Below are 22669 nucleotides of genomic sequence, written 5' to 3' on the forward strand. Positions count from 1 at the left end.
TGTATTTGTCTTTTACTTGTTGTGTGTTATATTTGTTGTAACTTTTTCTGCCCTGTTGGTCACATCTCTCTTGGAAATCAGATTTACGTTTTATTTGGATAAATAAAGGATAATAAAAACTTGAAGTGTATGTTTTCCAGTGTTCTTGTGTGATAGTCTTTGTACACTTTTGTGCATCTTTTATACCACAAAAAGCTGTTAAAACTGTCATTTCATCTGATTTTGTGTCTGATAATCATCTGTGGTATTAAGGAAGTATCCAAAAATCCTGACTTTGCGTGATTTATATGACTGGGAAAGTGGGAAACCCGGTTAATATCGTCAACAACAAATGAGCTACGAGCCAAACAAACTCAGCATTTCCCAGCTTTCTTGTATTTATAACTTCCTGCTTTCAGGTAATCTTCCTACCTGTATGAGCTGTGTGAAGGTCGACACAATCAGAATGAGCTCCTCTGATTGGGTAACGGTGACATTTGGTAAGGAGGGGGAGGATTATAAATACAGCGATGGCGGAAAATTTTGTCGTTAGGTCGAGATTATAACGGTCTGAGAGCTCACAGGCAGCCAGCTCCTAAAGCGCACTTTCTTCATTTGTTTCTCTCCCTCTCTTCTTTTAACCCAAGATGAACAGAGTTATCCTCCAGCTTTTTGCAGTCGGATTGTGCTTTGCAATCGGTAAGTTTAAAAACAAACAAACGCACAAGTAAATATTCGATTTAATTGCAGCTTACCCGTTATACGAATTATTCAATAAAAATGAGTTTTCTCTAAATACGTTTGAAGTGAACTGCTACCTTTAAAGACTTAAGTTTGAATTTTAGCAATAAATGTTTAAGTTGAACTTTGCTGTAGTCGGTAACTATCACCTGCACAGTCATGTGTGCGCTCCTAATTAACGCCTTACTTTTTTGTACAAGTTTTATGATTAAATTATGTTTAAGATCTTTATTTTAGTTCTAAACTGAGCTTTTATATGTTCTAATACCGTTTTATATGTGTATCTTTTTTTTTTTTGGTCCTGGAAGCTTTACCATTATTTTTCCACTTTCTTTGGAAAACGTGTCTACCCCCCCCTTTTTTTTTTTTTTTTTTTGATGGGTGTGTCCTTGTTGGAGGGTGCAGAGCTGTTTTTGCTGGGTGTGTGCGCAAAAGAAGGTATAAACACCACCTAGACGAATGTAAAGATGAGGAAACCTTCCCTTTTGGGCGTAAACTAAATCAAATATCAGTTTGTTTTTTTCCCCATATCTCTCTGTGGTTTTAAATGGTATGTTCTAGTTCATCTCATAATCTGGGTAGAGATCTTTTGACTGTTGCAGATAAGATATGAAACATTTAAAACCCCAGCCGCATATCAAAGTTTGTGAATAGTAATGCATATTAAACCACTCATATGAAATGCAGCTCTGATTTATTTATGCTGTAAACTATAAATGTATATGGAAATGCGCTGCTTCTAAGTGTAGCTTGGGTAAAATGGAGACACTCCACTCTAAAAAAACATAAGAAATAAGAAAGTTGCACAGAAAATAAATGCTTCTGCATACAAAGCTGACATTTATCTCAAATGAGTGTTGTTAGTTTGACCCTTAATAAACTTGTGCTGGTTTTGTAGGCAGCCGGTTGGAGGTTGCTAGGGGAAATTGTGTCTTCATGATTGCATGCAATTCATCTGATCATTATTAGATTTTGTGGTTGCTCATAGCTTGCACGGAAGATGACGTTTTCAGTAAGCATTCACAGCTACTCACAAAGCAGAAATATTAGAGGTGTTGCCTGAGCACTATGGCTAACATGTGTTAAATGTCAGCTTCACTCAATTTTATTTCAGATTTTGTGGCAATCAGCTTGTGATCAAAACAATTGCAAGGTGGTTTTCAACAACCAGTTGAGGGATAGCCTCTCTTTCCCCTCGCAACCAATGGTGGTATCGGGTCCAATGTGTTATGTATGATGGTTGATGATCACCCTCTGGTCCGTCTGGTCCTCTAAGTTATTAGCTAAAAGTAGCTAATAACTTAAGTTGTCCTGTGAAAAATTTATATTGACAAGCTTAAGTGCCGATTCAAAGTCACCCATGGCAAATTGGGCTAATTTGTTTTAAAAAGAATCTTTATAGCTCAATGAGCAAAGGACCTTTGCAAAAAAATTCCAAAAATATTTAAATTTGTCTTCCATACATTATCTGGCATTGTGACTTAAATGCATTACTGGGAAGTGAAATGATATGGAGAGTTTTATTTAAATTGGTTGGTTAAGCCAAAAGTGCGAATAACTGATTAAAATAATCAGAAAAGAGGTTAAGCTACCAAAGGCGTTGGCTAAAGATGGCAGCTAATAGATTTGGTGAAACTAAAGCTTCATAGTTGACTTAAATTTAAAAAATTCTTTTCAAAAGTATTAACAGCAGTGATTAAACCTCTAGCTAAAGGTAATGAGTAGACAACTGACTTTTATTTGACTGAAAAAGTAAACCATTGAGCCACTTTGTTAAAATATACCAAAACAAAGTGTATAAACTGCTACAGTCGTTTTAATTTTCGGAGTTTCCATTGAAATTGAGGAATTGGTTTGCTAAAGAGTGGTTAAATGACTATTTTTCTCAAAGAATGAAACTTGTATCGAGGTTCATGTACAAATGCCTAGAAATGATCCGTATCACCTGGTTTAGCTAGAAGAAGTAGCGCTAACACTCTGCTTTAAGTCTTTAAACAGTTTAAGTGGCTCAAAGAAGTTTATGTGAAATTGTCAGGTCTGTGTTTTGTTTTCAATTGGTTGTCTTGTTTTTACCTTAACAATTAGGTTTACACTTTTTTTTTTTTAACTTCAAAATAAACTGAATAATGTGAAAATGTCTAGATGGAGGTGAAATCAAATTTCTTAACATTTATTAGAGAATTAAATTATTTTGTTAGCATGTTAAATGATGTGTATTGTATGATTCACCTGAGTGACTAAGACTTTGGCTGTAGTGTTTACCCTCTGTGCACATCCCAGGCTTTATTTTAATGCTGATTATTGCAGGCTCCAGGGTGAGGCAGCTTGTTTGTGATATGCGGAGAAGTGCTTTTTTTAAATCCACCCCCAGGCTGTTAAACACAAAGTCAAGTAAAAACTTGCCAGGCATTACATTAAATTTCTGTCCTTGTAGTAGTTGAGACTTTGCCAAAGGTTCAAATTCCTCTGCTGTCCAGTCTTCCTATTTTATTTTATTGTTTTTCTGCTTGTATTGTGTTTTACACCCTTTGTCCAGTTTTGTCCTTGAGATTTCAGCTGCTGTGCTTTGTATTCCATTTCAAACCACACCTTTCTGGGATCTGTATTGTCATCCTGGCTGCTTGCTGTACCTTCAGGTGATAATGCTGACCTTTTTACTTGTGTGACCAAAAAGTGATCCCCATATGGTGATAATTGCATAAAGGTGTTTGGGTGAGTCTGAAGTGAATGATTCAGACAGTGGACTGGTTCATTTCTGAAGGAAACTTGTTACAGGCCAGTGAAATGTTTCCCAAATCACCAGCTCACATAAAAATAGACAAATCGTCACCTCTGTTCAGCTACCAGCTGCTTTAAATCCTTAGTCAATAAATCTAAGTAATCTACAGTGTTCCCTGCCAAAGAGACATTTTTGATATGCTTGAGATGTGATGTGGAAGTGACTGTAGTGGTTTACACATTTTTCCTTGCATGCAAAAGATTCCTTTCTTGAGCCACAAACTCACACTGGGAGGGAAGGGGCACGCCTGGATACATGGGAGGGTTGCACCAGGAAGCGTATTTGGAGTGAATCTGTGCCAAAATCAGACATGCAGGCATGGATGACATACTTTATTAAGCCCAGAGGCAGAAACTAAATTTAACAGTAGCCACTTCACAAAAACAATGTAGGTCAATGATACTCCCCAAAAAGAAAAGCAATTATAACAATTAGACTAAATGGAGACTAAAGTAAACATGATAGGAATACAAAGGGAGTAAAGATGGGCCATTGGCTCCACCCTGCACACAGTAAACCCTGCGCCGCCCCAGGCAATGTAAGCGTATTTGTTTGCCATGATCAGTTGATGGTAACTGAAATGAATCATAGCTATTGGTAAGAAAACATTTTAAAGCTTAACTTAGTTTTAACTTCTGAATTATGTATTCCTAAGGTGTTTCATTTGGCCCGCTGCCTTTTGATTTTGGGATAACTGTTCAGGTGAGAGGATTTGATTCCCCTTTCTAAAAATGTGAATATCTGACACACTTCCCACCACAAACCAGCTGCTCCTATTCATGGTTTAAATCCAAACGCAAACTCGTGTGAGCTGCCAGGGACCATTAATCTTTAGTTTATTATGAGCAGGGTGAGGACCATCAAAAGCACTATACAAATACAGGCCATCATCCCTCCTTGAAAGAAGCCTTTAAATACAGTCGCCCTCATAACAGATTTCATGAGCTTGTTTGCATGTTTCCCGACTTCCTGGTTTAATTTCTTTCCATATTGCAGCACATGACTCATTGTTTGGCTGAGGGTATTTAGTCAGTGCCTCCTCCCTTCGTCCTTTTCCAGCAGATTCCCACAGTTCTAAATCTGAGCCTTGTGAGTTTGTTTTTGGTTCCCAAATTGTCCTGCCCCTCCAGTCCTGTGCAGTTGACGGTGTTGGCACTGTAAACAGTACCCACCCCACTGCCGCAACAACAAAAGAAACATCTTCATTTAGCTCTGCATTCATTACCATAGACACAACACCTTTCAATATACTTTGTCCAACTAGTATGTGCTTTGACCTTGGAGTGGAAAATCACAGGTCCACAGCCTGCAGCTTTAGTCTGTGAGCGATGGAGGGCAGTGTAGGACTGAGGCTCAACTTCGTTAGTAATGTGGCACATCTGACTGCTCAAAGAGTGTTCCTTCATTATTAAAGAACAGCCTGCTAACGAAATCCATTTTAAATTTGGGCAATTCAGTAAAAAGGAGAACTGTGCCTGTTATGTTTTTAATGTGTTGGAAAGCTTCTTGTACAAGGTGCCTATGCTCCTCAGAGTCTGCAAATCCCTCAGAAATGATCACATTAACATGTTATCTATAAATGTTCAAAGTAAATATAGGTGTTTGTTTCCTTAAGCCTTCTTCACATTTCTTAAATTAATACTGTTCATAGGTATCACACAGGGAAGTATCTGAATTATGCTGGACCAAAGAGGATTTTCAGAATTGTGCCTTGTTTTCTAAAAGTATTGTAGCTTGGATATAGATTTATAAAGTCATTACATTTTAGAAAGGATGACTCGATGTGATATATTTAATAGCTAAGAATAAAGAGATTACAGTTCAATGCTAAATAGTTTCTAGGCTTGAAATGCATGCAAGTAATTATTGTTAATTCAGAGTAAATGTCCTTTGAAACATCCAGCCATTGTGTTTAAAGCACTTGTATAGTGGTTACAAAAACAAAAAAACCCTGGAAATTCCTTGTTATTTAATTATTACATTACTTAATTACTCTGTGGCATCAATGGCCATAAAGATAACAAATGTCCGCCTTCACATTTTCTAAAGCTGACCATCGGGAAGAATTGGTCCAGAGGCTGATCTTTAAACTGTGTGTTCTCCAGCTGGCAGTGAAGACCACCAGTCATATGCTGATGCATCACCTCAAGTGAACGAATGTGCTGCTGTAACTGGGCACCCTTTAACCCTGAAACACTAAAAATAACACGCCTTACCTCAGGTTTGTTTTCTGTGACGTATGTGCATGAGTTGGTTCCGTGAAGGTGGAGGAACTGGTTGGATTGGAGAGGAAGTCTTGCAACACATCTCAGCAGTCTTGGTTATATCCTGTCACCATAACTAAACAAACAAACCTACCATAAGAAAGTTCTCAAATGTATCTCTATCAAATTTGATGCAAGAAAAATAAAACTGTGGTCCTATAGCTACTTTTTACTGAAGGTGCTGTATTTGATGACTTGATGTTTCTTTCCTCCCGTTGTTAACAGGACCTCCAGGTTTGACTACATTCACATGTTTATAATTAGTTGTCCTATTATATGAAAGCTTTTTGATACGGTAATTCAAATCTTGGTTGTATCCTAATACAGATTTATTTTAAATCAAAAGTTAATGTTTACCTCTACTACATAAACTGCCACATGACATGAGCTCAGGGGTGTAACCGAAACCGGCTGGGGCGGGTGTGGGGTTGTGTTCTCTGTACAAAGGTGTAGATGTGATGAGATGGAGATATATCTCTATCGCATCACATCCACATCCTTTTTGTTTTTGTTTTTTCTTTGTAATTGAACTGAAACATCAGAACACATTGTTACAGTGCTCACGCCACAACACAATCTCCCCCCCCCCTCGATGTATTGGACGATAAAAAGGAGGGAACTAGTGAGCTGAGGAAGGGCGTGAGTCAATGCAGCAAGGCAGATGATGCTTAGTCATCACGCTAGTTATGCAATTACTTCAGGGGAACACTCCAATTGTGATTGGTTACTCATCATGAGATGTTTTATTAGCTTAATAATCTGGAAGATTTTGTCTACAGCTACATGTGTTTTGTTTGGGTTTCTTTTTTTTTTTTTCTTTTTTTTCCCCTCCCAGCTTGTCAGAAGTGGCAGTAATTCTAAATTGTCTGTAATTTTAAAATGTCACATTTAAGACAATAATTAAAAGTTGTAGACTTGAGGAACAACTTAAGCTGTAGCCCAAAACTACAAAGATGATTTCAGGGTAAAGTTATAAGCTTTGAACATTTTAAACCGTTTTATTTGTTTAATGCTGCATTCGCAATATAAGCAGCTTGATTTCTAATAAGCCATGGTATTACAATGCTTTAATTTCCCTGTCTCATTGGTTACTGCTCAATGTTGTACAGTTTGTGCCCAATTCTTTCTAGTGACGCACTCAAAGGTAGCTTAGAAATTCCATGGGTGACACTTATCTTGGGGTTTTTTTTTTTTTTTTTCTCCCCTGCAAGGTTTGTCAACACTCTCTGCACTGAAGGAAACTGTAGTTACCTCTTCGCCCAACCCCAGCACAAATAACAGGTTGTGAAATCACAGCTTGTACCCGGATGGTGTTATCAGAGACCAGTCATGCTTCTTGTTTTTGTCTTAAAGCAGATTACAGCTGTCTCACAGGTTCTATTGAAAAAGCTGAATTGGTCTCTAAGGGTTTCTGCATACATGAGCAACATTTACAGTCTTAAAAAATTGAATAAGAGGAAGTGCTTTCATGACAAGACTGGGACAACGTTCTTTTATAATCGGCTCAGAAGAACCGTTCCAGAGGGTTCCTTTTAACACATGTAGGGCCTAAAGAGAGCCTCCCCTGTGCTTCAGACTGAAGGTCATATTTTTCTTTATCTCAGACTTTGTCGTCCTTATCTGTTAAATGCCAGACGTCGATACCCTAATGGAGGACAAACACTGAAAGGCCTCTTTTTCTCAGCCTCTATTTCAAGTGGCTGTGAACAATGCAAATGTTTGAACTCTCATTTATTCCCTGTAACAAACTAAACTGTTTCCTCTTTTCTTCTCCCTTTTTCTCCAAATCTGATATCAGCCCAAGCTCTTGTATGCTACCAATGCACCATTGGGATTGGAAGTCTGTGTGTGACGTCTGAAAAAACGTGTGCAAGCGGCGAACTGTGCTACAGTGGAGTTGGGAAAGCAAGTAAGCACCGCCAGTGGCTACAAATGTGAACACACTGCATTCTTGTAAAGCTTGTCGTCAGCTCTCAGGTGAAACCCCTGCATTCTTAAAATGCAAACAAAGGGGGAAGTTTTAGACATTGTGCTGCAGGAACAAACTCTTGATTGCCCTGTCACTGATCCCATTCAAGTTGATCCTTCTCAGTTGGGGAATTTCTACCTGTAACATGTAGCCATATTACATTGTCAGGCTTTCCATGATAAGCTAAATGATTATTGACTGGTGACAAAGAGCATGTGGTTTCAGTCCAATTCATCTTTCACACATTAGTTTTCCAAATTTCAAAATGGCAAGAGCAAAAATGCTTCATGAACAGACTTCACAAACGGTTGCAGGATCTCTTTTATAATGCTTGGTCCTTCTGCAAACTGAACTTTGCTCACTTTCTAGACTTTTGCTGACATATGATAAACTCTAAAGAATCTGCGAGCACCCTGAGTGGTAAACGCTGACGCTGTTTGTTGTTCCACAGTTGGATTTGTGGACATCAAGATGAAGGGTTGCCTAGCAGTAGCGAACTGCAACAAGACTGAAGATGTGGACTTTGGCACAAACAAGACCGTCTACAAGATGACCAAGACGTGCTGCAACACAAACCTATGCAACGCAGCGCCCGGCACCCCCACGCTGACCCTGGCCCTCGCCACCATCTCTGCTGTGTTTGTGGGAAACCTCCTGGTTTGACAGAAGATGCCACCAGTTTAAAATGCAAACATGGATGCAACACACACCAGAGATTCGATAAAATGTCCTTAAACATGAGGTTTTTGTAATCATGGAGTTTTTTTTTTTTTTTCTTTTTTCATTATGGGTCTTTTGTTTGCTGTCCTTCAGTTATGTTGCAGTTTTGGTTTCAGATGTTTTTCAATTAATTCAATCTTTTAAACATTTTTCTTTATTTGGGTCAGCCTGCATTTACTGTAACAGATGCTTAATAAAGTCTGTTTATATTAATCGGGTGTAATACTGATATCAATGTGCATTTTGGTTTAATTAGGTGAATAACCTGTGAGGAATTTCCTAATTGTTTTCTAGCTCTGTCGCTGTCAGAACGCCTCAAACGAAGAGTTTGATACTCTGAGCATCGCTGCCAGCATTGCATTTGAAGATGGTGGTGGTGGTGGTGGTGGGGGGCTTAATTTTAAGGCTAAACCAAATGTGTTTCTTATCTTACTGAGTGGAAACTAAGACGGGGAGTAAGTGTAAACTAGCTGTATAACATTATTACTACCTGTGAAACATACCAAAGCATAAAGGGTGTTTATGAACGCATTATGGAGCTTAAGGCTGGCACCGGTTCATCATTCTTGTTTCTCCCCCTTTCCCCCTGCCAGGTCTAAATAACGTGGGGTTTTTTTTTTTTGGTTTTTTTTTGTTTTGTTTTTTTTGGTCCCTCCAGTGTGTATGTTGGCTATATGGGAGTGATGGGGATGTATAGACTAATGCGTCTTGATCGGATTTGTCTTCATATACACATTTTCCCGTTTGCAAAAACTTTTTATAAAATGGCTAGTTTGGCAATACTTTCAAAAGAGATCCTTTTTTGTGTTAAAAATGTATATTTTGATGCTTCAAAGTCTTTAAATAAAACTATTGAAACTGGAGAGATGTGTGTATCGGGTTTGATTTCTTTACTGCTGATGAAACAAATGTTTCTTTTTGTGAAACTGCTAGATTTACTGGTTAACCAGGTTTCCGTGCCACTTTGCAGAGAGAGACTTTATCGATGTGTCATATGTGAGATTAAAAAGATTATTCTGGGGTTCTGATGTCATTTCTAGAGGGGGGAAAAAAGGGGGTAAACCTAGAAATAACTCATTAAATTCTGTAATAAAAGCAAATTTTACTTACAAAGAAGAACCACTTAGTCGGTAGTTCTGTTTTTGGTTTTGTGTTTTTACGTTTTTCAGCCTCACTGCTTTCATCATTCATGGCATTCCTTCGCTCATTAGCACTCCCTCTCCCGTCCACCTGAGGTGACAAAGACAAAAGGCTTAGGGAAAAAAAAAACTGTTGTCCACTCCCTTCAGCTGTCAAATATAAATCTGTCCCCACCAAACAAGCTCATCAGTTTATCGAGAAGTGCCAAGAGCCAGCAGCCTCTCTGTGGAAGGACTTTCTGAGGACTCAAAGCCAACGACCAAATCAACACAAGATGGCAAAGATTGTGCTTGCAGTCATCGCAGCTGTTGCATCCTTCATGCTGGGTAAGGTTATCCAATCAGTTCTCTGCATTGGTTAATGATAAAATGAGGTTACAAAAATAACATAAATATTACGATATCTTATATAATACAAGGAAATCAGAGGAGCTAAAAAAGGTGTAAAATTATCTTTTTTTCCTGAAATGCTTTAGACAAGTATTACTGCTAAGTTCCTTTTTGGTGATAAAAAAAATCATTGTCTTTAGTAAATTATTTTGGTAGCAGGGTAAAAATAAATTCAGGACTCTGGCAAACTTATTGTGGTGGTTTTTATTTTTCCATAATTTCAGAAATAAAACATCTGCCATCATCCCAGCATTTAAAAAAAAAAGTTTCTTTGTGCTGAGGGTAATCATTCACTTCACAGGGCACTTAAAAAACAGTAGGAGACAGCTGGTTAAGGGACTATCGAGAGTGATGGGATGTTGTTGGTTTTTTGACAAAACTGGTCAAATTCTCCTCACGGTAACATCTAAGTAAGACTCCTGTAACTGCGTCAGAGGCAAACACTGTGCCTGCTTTGTGTTGTTTGGGCCAACTGCACATGAGCACCACACGATGTCAGGAGAATCCGCTCCAGCTTTGCCAAAAGATGCTCTTTCTCACATTCTGGAAATGCAGACATTTTTCGTGTGTGTTGCCAAGATGCGAAGCCTGGGTGAGGCATGCAGGAAGCAGAATTCATACGTTATATGATATTTGGATATTTGCCCGTGCTGTTTTTTTTTAACTATCTGAATAATTAACGCCCAAACTGACTGAGCTGCTGCTCAGGGTGAGGTCTATAAAAGTTCAGGCCTCTGGTGTATTTATGATTAATGACAAGTCTACTAAAATAACAGCAGACTGACTCTTTTTCAATCCTCCAAATTAAATAAAACCTACTTTGACGTCCCATTTAGTGAAAGTGTTTTTGTTAACAGATGTTTCTGTACTGAATTGAGATGATAGCCTTTTAACATATAAAGCTGATTGACTGACAGCTGTTGCTCACACCTGTGTACAGGGTGTGGCAGATCAGACATTTTCCACTGCAGTGTGTCTGAGTCTCAGTCACACCTGGCGCAGGGCAAAACTGACTGGACAGGGGGAAAAACACAAAAAATCAGAAACAAAAACTTGACTGCTTTATCAACCTGATTTTTTTTTCCACTGATAAAAATACTTTTGGCTACTCCCTTTGTCACTCCGGGTAGTGCCACATGTTTGATTTTGCCGGATGACCAACACGGGATGTGTGTCTCTGGCTGTAAAGTAACCGGTGACCGTTTCCTTGCCAAGCGAATATGTCAATCACTTCTGATCGCCTCTCAAAATGATGTTCACTTTTCTGCTTTCCTTTGTGTGTTTCAGTGGATTCCCTGTCATGCAACAAGTGCAGCTTTGGCCTTGTGGGGTTCTGCTTGTCCAGCAGTACAGAGACCTGCTCTACCAACACCAGCACTTGCTATACTGGAACCGTGGGTAGGTCACCTCCTGATTGTTTTAAATATCACAGCAAGTGAGCACAGGAATGAATCACATAAATTATACCTGTCTACTTTCACAAATGTATCTGAAGACATACCCGATGTCCTCAGCTGCCAAAACAAAGTAGGGTGTGGTGGTAGCTGGGTGACAGTGGAAAATTACTAGTTAACAGGTGCTGTGCTTTAAAGAAAAGTCAGTTCAACTGGTTTAAGGTTATAAAAACATTCTTCACCTCTGTAAGTCTCAATAGCCTAACATAACTTTTCTCTCTCCAGCTTTCCCATCACTCACCAGCTTCTCAGGCTTCACCAGCCGGGGCTGCCGAGGTGACACTACAGCTTGCAACATTACGTCTAACAGCACCCTGCTGGGAGTCAGCTACAACCTCGCAATCACGTGCTGCTCCACGGATAATTGCAACCCCACAAGCGGTGCCCCATCTGCCAAGATCACCCTTTCTGCCGCCATTGCTGCAGCCGTCCTGGCCTCCGCTTGGGGAAGCATGTTGTGATCAAACTTCACACAATGCTAGCTAAAGCCATTCGTACCAAAAACCTAAGAAAAAACATGTTCTTTACACTCTATCTAAAATGAAGTCTTTGGATCTCAGCAGTTATTAAGTAAACTTACATGCATAGTCATGAAGCGAAGTTTTGTTTGTCACATAAAACACAAACCTCTAGTGCCAACGTCATGAAAGTTAATCTATGAGATGTTTCAGGGAAACATTGAGTTTTTAAGTCTTCCATGTTGTTGCTTTCCTTTTTTGTATTTCTCCTTTTAATGACTATATGAAAATAAAAGAAGTTCTAAAAAGCATCTTTAGCCTCAGAGTATTTATTACAGTTTTTTTTAATTGGTTTGGCGCAGTTTTCACAAGCAATTGGTACATTTTCAAAACTCTTAGTACTTATATCACAACAGATCATCAAAAGTGCACGTTTTTCAAACATTTCAGCATATTTTCAATTGTGTCAGTACAATACACATTATGACAAAATATCCTTTTCACTACACAAAATAAGTGTTTCATCTAAATAAATGTTTTGTTCACAGTTACTGCCTTTTATAATGTTATCACTATCAAATTTTTGATTTGCATCTCTTATTATTCAGTTTAATACATTATTCTATCATTTAATTCAACTGATCTTAATGTTTAATCAATGAATCCTTCATTATGTCCATGGATTTTCAACTTGACTGATTGTTGTCTGGTCATTTGTAAGTTACACATTGCTGCAAGAGCTTTCAATCTAGAAATACTAATTGCTAATTGTTTCCCCCTGATGATCACAATTAGTTACCATATAAGTAGAACTGTGTTTGAGACTTTGCACTGTTCAAATATGGAGCAGGATAGACTCTTAGGGAGAGGAAACCTTCATCGAAGGGGTGGTGGTGCTCCTCGACAGAGAGGTGGTCTTCAGAGAAATGTAGGCAGAAGACAATGCACCATCATCTCTAATGAAGTCCGGGCCATCATTGTTGACCATGTGGTTAACAGAGGCTTTACCATGGCTGAGGCTGCCAGGTTGGTACAGCCTAATTTACAAAGGTCAACTGTCAGCTCTATCATCAGAACTTTTCGCCAAGAAAACCGGTATGTCTGCTATAGCAACTTCACTTCTAAAATATAATACTCTATTGTATAGATGAACAATATGTAATTGTCAGTTTACAGTAATGTAATTTGTAATACTTCAATATTCACAGTATATGATTGTCCTCAGAATTAACAGGAGACAACCTGGTGGTGGTCGCCCACGTGTTTTGACTGACCAGCAGGTGTTGGCTGTGGTGGAAATGGTCAGGGCAAGGAATGACATACGGCTGTCTGAAATCAAACAGGCTATTGAGAACAACAATGACACCTTTGCCAATGTGCCATCAGTTAGCCTTCCAACGATTGCCCGGCTTTTGAAGAAGCACCAGGTTTCCATGAAACAAATTTACTTGGTTCCTTTTGAGAGGAACAATGTCCGGGTGAAACAACTGCGTTCAGAATATATTCAGGTACAACACTAAACTGGCATGCAATTACTGTAACAGTACTGACAACTACTAGTTGTAAAAAAAAAAAAAAAACTAAATTATTATTTTAGAGGGTGATGGAGCTGGACGCTGCTGTGAATCATCACAAGTATATTGTTGTTGATGAGGCCGGTTTCAATCTGGCAAAAACTAGACGCAGAGGACGTAACCTTATTGGACAAAGGGCTACCATCCAAGTCCCTGGACAACGTGGGGGAAACATCTCAATGTGTGCAGCTATATCTGAAGATGGTGTGGTAGGCTGTAGACCAGTTCTAGGGTCATACAACACTGAACACCTGATAGTTGTGTGGTTTTTTTTTTTTTTTTTTTTTTTTTTTACAGTTTTTTTCTGAATGCTTAAACCCTAACTGTGATTCCTGTAGCACAATCTCTAAAACTATTCAGACTTATAGCAAAACCACTCACTGAGTTTGCAAAACTAAAAGCACAAAAACTGCTTTGCACTCAGTTTGTAACACACACTTTGCAAAACTGTAGGCACAATTCACTGCACAACACTCAATTACCAAATTTCCAACACACTCCTAGCAAAAGTATACACATGTATGGCTATCATTAACACTAATTTGCCAACTGTCTGGCACACTTTCACATGTGAAAACTTTTTTAGATAATTAGTTCACTTTGCAATCAGCCTAAGCACTATAATACAGGTAAGCTGTGTGTGCGGAGTACAATGGAGGGAGCAGAAAGAGTGAGAAGTAGAGGAAGCCGAGGAAGAGGACGTGGAGGTGAAGAAGTAGGATGAAGAGGACGACAAGGACAAGGAGGAGCAAGAGGAAGACGAGGAAGGGGGAGAGGAAGATGAGGAGGGGGGAGAGGAAGGGTAGGAAGAGTAAGAAATAGAATTGCTGATGACATCAGAGCTACAATAGTGGACCATGTAATCAACCGTGGAATGACACTGAGGGTAGCTGGCCAACGGGTCCAGCCCAACTCGAGCCGCTACACTGTAGCAAGTACCATAAGGACATCTTGAAATGAGAATCGGTTAGTACAGTCACTTCGCACAAAGATTTGTAGCACTGCCATATGCCAATGAGAAACACACCAGTACCATTGATGTACAAATACTGAAATTGTTACTTTACAGAATTGCTAGATGACCAGATGCTGGGGGCAGAGGAAGCATGTTCACTGCAGACCAAGTAACCCATATAGTCATTATGGCGATTGCAAATAATCCTATACTTGGAAATGAACACTTGTGTTTGTTTTGATGTGTTTGAATAAACACCAGTACTTGAAGTTTGGATCCCTCTATGCTTATGGATCTATGACAGAAGTATGAGCTCAAACTGACATAGCCTACCTTGTGCACAGAGAAAGCAAAAGCCAGATGTGTTTTGTATTCATACCATCAGTGTGTAGTTGGCGCATTGTGTGCTTAGTAGATGATGGCTTGTGTGTACTGTTTGATACGGAAACACCATTTTTATGAAGGTGTGAAGAGTTAATCTAGCTGTGTTTGCTTTTGCAAGAGAACTACAATGTTTTGATGATTGGGTGACAGGTTTTCTTATTTGTGTGAAGAGTTTTGCAAAATTAGCCAATAGTTACAAAAAATGTGCTTAAGCAATCAGAAAAAACTGTAAATGAACTGGAGCAGGCCTGTCAGGGAGAAGACATTGTCTATGTTGTTGTGTGGGACAATGTCAGCTTTCAAAATTGTTTTTCTTTTGTTATGCCTGAACATAAGTGTAATATTTGCTGTGTAAAGTTTTACAGTTCAGTTACACTCATTCATCACCAAGGACAATTTGAAACGCTTACCTTGTATTATTTGCTCCTGAATGAAATGATTGGTAAAAGTACTAAGCTGAAAAAAGATCTTACTGTTTTGTTTGGGTGATTAACGCAAATGTTCTCAGAATATATCACAATGATCATATGTTCTGCAACAATGATTAAGTGGAATGAAAATATGTGCAAATACAATGAAATCATGACATCAGATTTGAAAGAATGACTAGTGGTGTTACAAATGTGAGTTTTGTACTGAGAGATTTGAAAATGTACACTTTAGTTATGAAAATAGTACCAAACCAATTAAAAAAAACTGTATTTGACTGATTGTGGATACAGTTTACAAAAATGACAACAAAAACAAAGGGAAACACAAAAACTGGTTACATTGAATACAAAACAGAACTTCTCATGTTGCAACTTAGGTTAAAAAAAGAAATTAACAAAGCACAAGAACCCGGGAGGGGCGATTAGTACTAACAAAACCTTTCCTTGCAAACCACAAAGAAGTTAGCTGCAACACAACTGAGCTTCACATTCCCATTAACACAGTAAAACCTACAGTGGTAGGTCATCGAACATCTATGGAATAAGCAAATCTGTTATTTAGCAGGAGCATCCCTAAATTTAAGGTTAGACAAGTTTGTCAGAAAATGTGCCTTTTTTATTTTGGATGGAGCCTTCCAACTTCTCAAAATGGCACATCTAGCCAGGAGGGAACCAAAGGACAGCACCCGACGTTTTATCCCGGTAATATACTTATCATCCTCACCTACTGTATCAAAGAGAGCAAGTACGGGGTTGAGAGCCAGTTTCAGGCCGGCAGCCTTGTTCAAAGTGCAGAAAACCTCTTCCCAAAAATTTGCCAAGGCAGGGCAGGTCCAAAACATGTGGGTAAGACTGGCATCATCATACCAGAACCTGTTACAGTGAGGGTCAAAGCTAGGATAAATCTTAGTTAATTTGGATTTAGACAAGTGGGCCCTACGGACTACCTTGAATTGGAATAAGGAGTGGCGTGCGCAGAGTGATGTGGAACTTACCAGAGTGAGGACTGAATTCCATACATCATCTGACATAGTTATACCCAACTCCTTCCCCCATGTGGATTTGAGGCCTTCAAAGGGAGCTGAAGTTACACTGCACAGTTTGTTATAGATGCGGAAGATTATACCTTGCCTGACAGTTGCAAATTAAGGAGCTCGTCCATTAGTTAGCAGCTCGAGCTTCTGGAAAATTGGAGAGGTGGGATTGCAAAAATTGTCTGAGTTGTAAATGTCTAAAAAAATTGATTTTTGGGAAGAATGTATTTTGCTGACAGCTGATCAAATGATGCTAGTTTATTGTGTATAACGAGATCTTTAAAGTAGATAATACCATCTCTAAACCAGACCTGGAACAAATTGTCCAAAGCTGGAGGGAGGAATAGGTGACTTGATTGGATGGGGCTTTGAAGTGAGAAATTCTTAAGATTGAAATGTTTCCTGAACTGAGCCCACACCCTGAGGGAGTGCTGAATTATCAGATTAGATGTAAAGTTGTCAATGGATAGAGGGAGAGAAGAACCCAGAAAGAAGGCAAGAAAAATATACTGAATTGAGTCTAACTCGAATCCGCTGGTCCCAGTAGTTGAGAACTCCCCTCTGACGTGGGATAATGAGCTATTTGGTCTGAAACACATGAAAGTGGAGAATCACTGGTCGCGGTTGGTCACCCGGTTTTAGCTTCGGCACTAAGGTACGGTGAGCTCTGTCAATTTCTGGAGGCGATGTGAGTATATCCCCACCAACGATTTCACAGAGGGCAGCGACGAAAAAGTCAGTCCACTTTGAGTGGATTCTGCTAAGTCAAGTATTTGTAGGTTTTTCCAAAGGCTGAGGCCTTCTAGGTCGATAACTTTGACGCCCAGCTTGGAGTTAGCCTCTCGGAGGTCACCATGTGCTTCTTTGAGCTCTTTGATCCGCTGACCTGCATCTTCTGCTGCCAGCCCGAGCGAAGACAAACGCTGGCCATGTTCATCCACTGCTAGCCCAACCTGGTCAAACTTAAAGTTGAGTAAAGGAAGACTTTAATTCAGTCTTGAGTTCTGCTGCCAGCTCCTCTTTATGTTGGGTTAACAGCGCAACAATGGGGTAGATTTTCATATTAAATGTTGCCAAAGCTTCAAACATATGTGCAAATAATTCCTTCACGCTTGTCTAAATACTGAATTTCAGACTGTTCATTCATGGTTCTGTAAATTGTGAATTATGCAAAGCTACTCTAGGAGAGTTAAAGATGAAAAAGATGGAGCTGGAAGTGGTCCTGTGTATGTGTAAAAATGATGAGAAAAATGTACTCAATGATCATCCTTTGCTCTTGTATCTGGTTGTGCAGAAGCAGTGGGTGAGAAATTTAGTACACCCTCACTGCTTCCATTTGAATTAAACAGATCGAGTAGGGTGTTGCTAATCAAATGCACTTGATTAACTGACCCCCAGCAAGTGTAATAAAAATGTAGACATTTTGGCAGTTTGCTGGTCTGGAGCTTTCAGGTCTTTGCTAACACAATGCAAGCTCCACGTTTGGTGAATAAGCACAATCAGCTCATGCCAACTGCATTGGAGGAGTGATGACTTGGGCTTGTTTTGCAGCCACAGTACTGAACACCTCATGCTCGTGCACTGCTTCTGAAATTTGCCTTAGTTTATAATCTATAAATAATGACATGGTGTAATATGTCATGTGTTGTTCTTCATCTCAGAATTGAAAATCATTTAATATATTTAAATCAAGACCTGATAAAGATCAGATAACGTTTTTTTATTATGGGCTGATACATAAACCCTACAGTAAATAATAGGTTTACTTTAATCTTACTTTCTCTTATACATATTCATCTAGCAACACTCATGTCACTCCTTGCAAACTTTATCAGTCCAGTTGACGTGTATTTCTGATACAACTCCCCCAGTGAACAAAGATATGACTGCATTGTTCGTCAAAGCAGATTTCCCACAGCTGCCGTAACAGTGAGTTCGTAGAAAAATAAAATAAAAGTTATCTTTCTGGTATTTTCACCTGCACTTCTGGAAACATCAAGATGAAAACTTTACTGTGGAGTTGTGCAGCAGTAATGACTCTGTTTGTTACAGGTAGGAGGTTTTTTTGCTTGCTTTTCTTTCTGCTTGGACTCAAATACTACTGGTTATTTTCAGAGATACTTTAAAATGTGTATATCCTGTCTTGGGAAAAACTGAAAATATGTATAAATATAAATACCTTGAACAAGTGATTTAATTTTTTACGACTTCAAATCAACAATCGAGAATATTGTTCAGTGTTTCTGAAGGGTCTGATTTCATAACCCCAAAACGTTTTTACTCGACTGTTAAAAAGTTTTACACTGCTGTTCTTCCAAATTGTTATTAGAATATCCTTAAAAGAACCAAGGTAAGTGATAATAGGGTTTTATCTGGCTCAGCTCGGGCTTTTTGGAGGGTGTCTAGGCCCCTAAGCAGTGCTGACCCATGTATAGGTAAGGCAAAGAGTCTGCATATTCCTATTTAATAGAAGCCTGTGCAGTTTCCTGTTGTTTCTGACCATCTGATAAACAAAAGTGTATTTTAAACTTGAGCAGAAATGGCTAAAGGACCATTAAGCTCATGCCACAACCCTCCATTCATAATGCCTAAGGATCACTGCTACTACTTTGTTCAGACTAACATCTGATATGGTCTTCACCGAAATTGTAGAATTCACAGGCAGTAATCTGTGAATTGTGGTAAAACGACTAATGAGTTTGATGGAAAATAAACTTTTTCATGGGTCAAGAAACAGATTAACCTGCAGCATCCATGAAGCCATAGAAAAAGGGTTTGGATCTTACAGTGAGTGATCCAGTGGCTCTGTTATGGTGTAGAGCCACTTGTATTTCTCAAATGTTTCATGAGCTGAAGAAGTTCACCCCTTTCGCAACCTACAACAATTTTTTATGGGTTATTAACAATTTTTTTAAAAGAATTGAGCGGAGTTGTAGCTAAAGTTAAATGAAGGTCAGCACGATAGCATCAGCAAACTCTATGCTGTGTATTTGCCCTTGTTTCCATGCCTGTGATTCAACCATAGGTCAGGGACTGCTCCCTTAAAGTAAAGGGCCACTAAAAATTCATACAGACATGTTAAAAGTGATCACCTTTATCCTATCATAAAAATTTTCTATTCTAATGCAGCCACTTTCTTTTAAGATAACAAAGCATGCATAGAGCTCTTAGAATCAAGAATCAATGCCTCAAAATACCAAAGCTGTTCTAGCATGATGTAATGGTCCAGCACCTCCCATAAAATAAGGTTTGTCATTTTCTCATGATGTCTGTCACCTGTTTGTAATGAAAACTATTCACAACAATTGCAGTGTTGTTAAAACCATGTAAATGTTTCCCCAGAATCACAATGAGGGCATTTAGTGCTGCTCGAAGTCATTCTGAATACTGAGAAAATGCAGGTAGAAGGACTGGTTTGTTAAGAGTTTGTCAGAAAGATGAAAGGCAAAACATTTGGGGAAAAACGATCTAGGAGGTAGATTGCAGATGACGAATAGTCGCCAAACTTAAACCCTTGACCTTTGTCATGAATTTGTGACAAAGGTGAAAGCAAAGAAATCTACTTGTGAAACAGAGTTGGAATGGACCTCCCTAATTCCACTGTAGAAAGGATGTCAGAGGATGTCACAGGTCGCAAGTGTTAGCAGGGCTAATGCAGAGAGAGACACACAAACCATATATACACACACACACACACACACACACACACACACACACACACACACACACACACATATATATACCGTATTTTCCGCACTATAAGGTGCACTTAATATCCTTCAATTTTCTCAAAAATCAACAGCGCGCCTTATGTATTATTGTGCTTACTGACTTCGAACCGATTTTATGTGGTACACGGTGCTCAAAAATATTTCAAAAAATGTTTTAGTATGACTTTGGTAAGCTTCGAAGCCGCACTGCTTGATGGCTTGTCAGAGCATTACGGCTACCGTAGTCGGGAGCCTCACAAAGTAATCTGGGTCCAAAACTCCGTCCAAAACACTGTGGCATCACTGAGAGTTAAAAACTGTCTAAATTCTTTCACCTTTAATAAATTGATCAATTGTGGGGTTACTTAAGTTGGACTAGCTGCTAGCTTGGACTAGCTAGCTGTGTATAATGATGTGCTACGTGATCGCTAGCGACAGAGCTATGTTACACAGCTAACTTTTTTCACTCATCAAGGGTTAAACTTCAGTCATGAAAAAAACTGGGATAATCTATCCACAATACGAGGTCAGTCAACAGCAACAACATGGGAATAGAGTAGCTGCAAGAGAATTCAACATTAATGAATCAATGGTACGGAAGTGGAGGAAGCAAGAGGAATGAGTTGAGTAAAATTTGACTTCTCTGACTGTTTTGTTTCGCTTAGTGCGCCTTATAATCCCATGCGCTTCATGGTCCGAAAAACATGGTATGTAGCTTGAATTGCTTTCTTATATAAACAGCCTGTTAACCTTGGCAGGTTAAAAAACAACTTCTGCTTGTGTACTTTGTGATAAAGGAGGTTCCTATTTTGATAAAATTGTAATTAAATGGAGTCAGATATTTGACACAGCTGATTAAAACACTTTCTGATACTTTCCAGCACCTTTTTTATTTACAGTTGCTTTTTTTGGTTATTGTTTTCTTTCCCACAGTTGAATCTCTCACCTGTGAGACGTGTGATTTTAAGATCCTTGGCTACTGCATGCACACTGATCCTGTAAATTGCACAGGATCTCAGACTAACTGCTTCACTGGAGTTGCAAGTAAGAGAAATACCCAGAACTTTCTGTGGCACAGCTACAGAGGAACTATGAAGAAAATTACATTTTGATTTCTCACAACAGTGATAAGACTTTCCACTGAATTTGTTCACTGTGTCAAAAAGCAGTTCAGACTTTTTGTCAAAGTTTCCAGCGTAGGGACATAAATCTTTTTATATTTCATTTCTTTAACATGTGCTACAAAAAACACATTTTAACATGTAATCCAAAAAAAATGTTTTACAAGCTTCAAAATATTTTATGTTAAAGTATTAAAAAGAATACATCTTAAAAACATTGAAAACATTGAATAACCTAAAACAAGCCAAAACGAGATAAACAAGTCAAACATGGACTGTCCTTTCCTCTCTCAGAGTTTACGATCAGCCTGTTGAACATCTATGAACGTGGCTGTATAGAACCAGCCGAGTGCAGAAACGAGACGGGCTCCATCTTGTATGTGAACTACACCGTCACCAGGACCTGCTGCAGCACCGACCTGTGCAATGGGGCCACCTTCATCCAGCCTGGCTTCACTGCAGCTCTGTGTGCTGCCCTGCTAGCAGTTTGGAGCCAGTTGGGTTTTTAAAGATGACGAGAAGACACAACAGAGTGTTGCTTTGAGTTTCCATTTCATAATAATTCACTTTCAAAACGTTCAATTAAAAAAAATGAGTTAAACAATATCTCTAACATGTAAGTGTCAGTGTGATGATGTAATGTGCTTAATAATCTAAACTATAGGTTTTTCTATGCAATTCTACAGTTTGATACAGTTTCAAGCCAAAATATAACAACCAGATGCATTATATTACTTGAATTGCTTTTTAATTACTTTTTAAAGCTGATTTAAAGGAAAATAAATTCTTACGCTGATTATCCATCTATTTGCTTCCACTTGTCCAATTCAGGGTCTGACTTTCTTAGAATAAACAGTTTTGTTGTAGAAAAAGAACATGACATGGGTCAAATTTAGTTTCTTTTTAATTTGGATTAAAAATTCATGACTTCTTAAGTACAATAAAGTAAAGTGCTGAAAAACAGAGTCAACGATTTTAGCTATTAAAATCTATTTCTCACTCCTGAAGTCTTTAACAAAAAGCTCTCCATGTTGATAAATTTGGTATGCCAAAAATGATAAAGACAGAATTTTCACGAAACACTGATGTGATAACTTGAAATATCCCTTTACCACAAATGCTGCATATCACTTGTTGATCATGACATTATTAGTCATGATAAACAAGTGCTGGAGGGAGTGTCAAACAGCTGGTCAGTAGTCCAGTTAATCCTATGACATGGGGTGTGTCCACATATTTTCATGCTTTTTATTTCCATGGTTACTACTAACTACAATACTGCTGAACTCGACATGTGAGCTACATTAATTTCCCATATATGACAGTTCACAAGCCTCCATAAGTTCTCAGTTGATTTTAATTATCTTTAGTTTGTACAGTAGAGCCATCAGTGGTAACAGGTTTGACACTTTCCTTCTGTACTTCACATATCAGCATGAAGAGCTACTACATTACTGATGTTCTGGTTTCTATAACAGACTTTAAGCATTGATATCATGGTATATAAATTCAGTGAGAACAGCGTGTCAGTTGTGATGTCATTGATGTACAGAAACCAACGTGGATT

At 38.7% G+C, this 22669-nt stretch overlaps 3 protein-coding genes across 3 annotated transcripts; all 3 read left to right on the forward strand.

Annotated features, from left to right (window-relative positions):
- Positions 1–440: 440 nt before the first annotated feature.
- Positions 441–9315, forward strand: LOC113014889 (lymphocyte antigen 6B-like). Its single transcript, XM_026156689.2, has 3 exons — positions 441–678; positions 7562–7672; positions 8184–9315. The coding sequence occupies exons 1-3, from the start codon at positions 627–629 to the stop codon at positions 8393–8395; spliced, it is 375 nt and encodes a 124-aa protein (XP_026012474.1). The 5' UTR covers positions 441–626; the 3' UTR covers positions 8396–9315.
- Positions 9316–9425: 110 nt separating this feature from the next.
- LOC145423415 (uncharacterized) lies at positions 9426–12204 on the forward strand. Its single transcript, XM_080295831.1, has 3 exons — positions 9426–9918; positions 11269–11379; positions 11661–12204. Exons 1-3 carry the CDS (start codon positions 9867–9869, stop codon positions 11894–11896), a joined length of 399 nt encoding a protein of 132 aa, XP_080151957.1. The 5' UTR covers positions 9426–9866; the 3' UTR covers positions 11897–12204.
- A 5905-nt stretch (positions 12205–18109) lies between these two features.
- Positions 18110–21909, forward strand: LOC113015281 (sperm acrosome membrane-associated protein 4-like). The gene is made up of 3 exons (XM_026157235.2): positions 18110–18323; positions 20915–21025; positions 21397–21909. Exons 1-3 carry the CDS (start codon positions 18272–18274, stop codon positions 21609–21611), a joined length of 378 nt encoding a protein of 125 aa, XP_026013020.1. The 5' UTR covers positions 18110–18271; the 3' UTR covers positions 21612–21909.
- Positions 21910–22669: the final 760 nt, after the last annotated feature.

Source organism: Astatotilapia calliptera, chromosome 22, assembly GCF_964374335.1.
Source record: "Astatotilapia calliptera chromosome 22, fAstCal68.1, whole genome shotgun sequence".
Taxonomy (NCBI): domain Eukaryota; kingdom Metazoa; phylum Chordata; class Actinopteri; order Cichliformes; family Cichlidae; genus Astatotilapia; species Astatotilapia calliptera.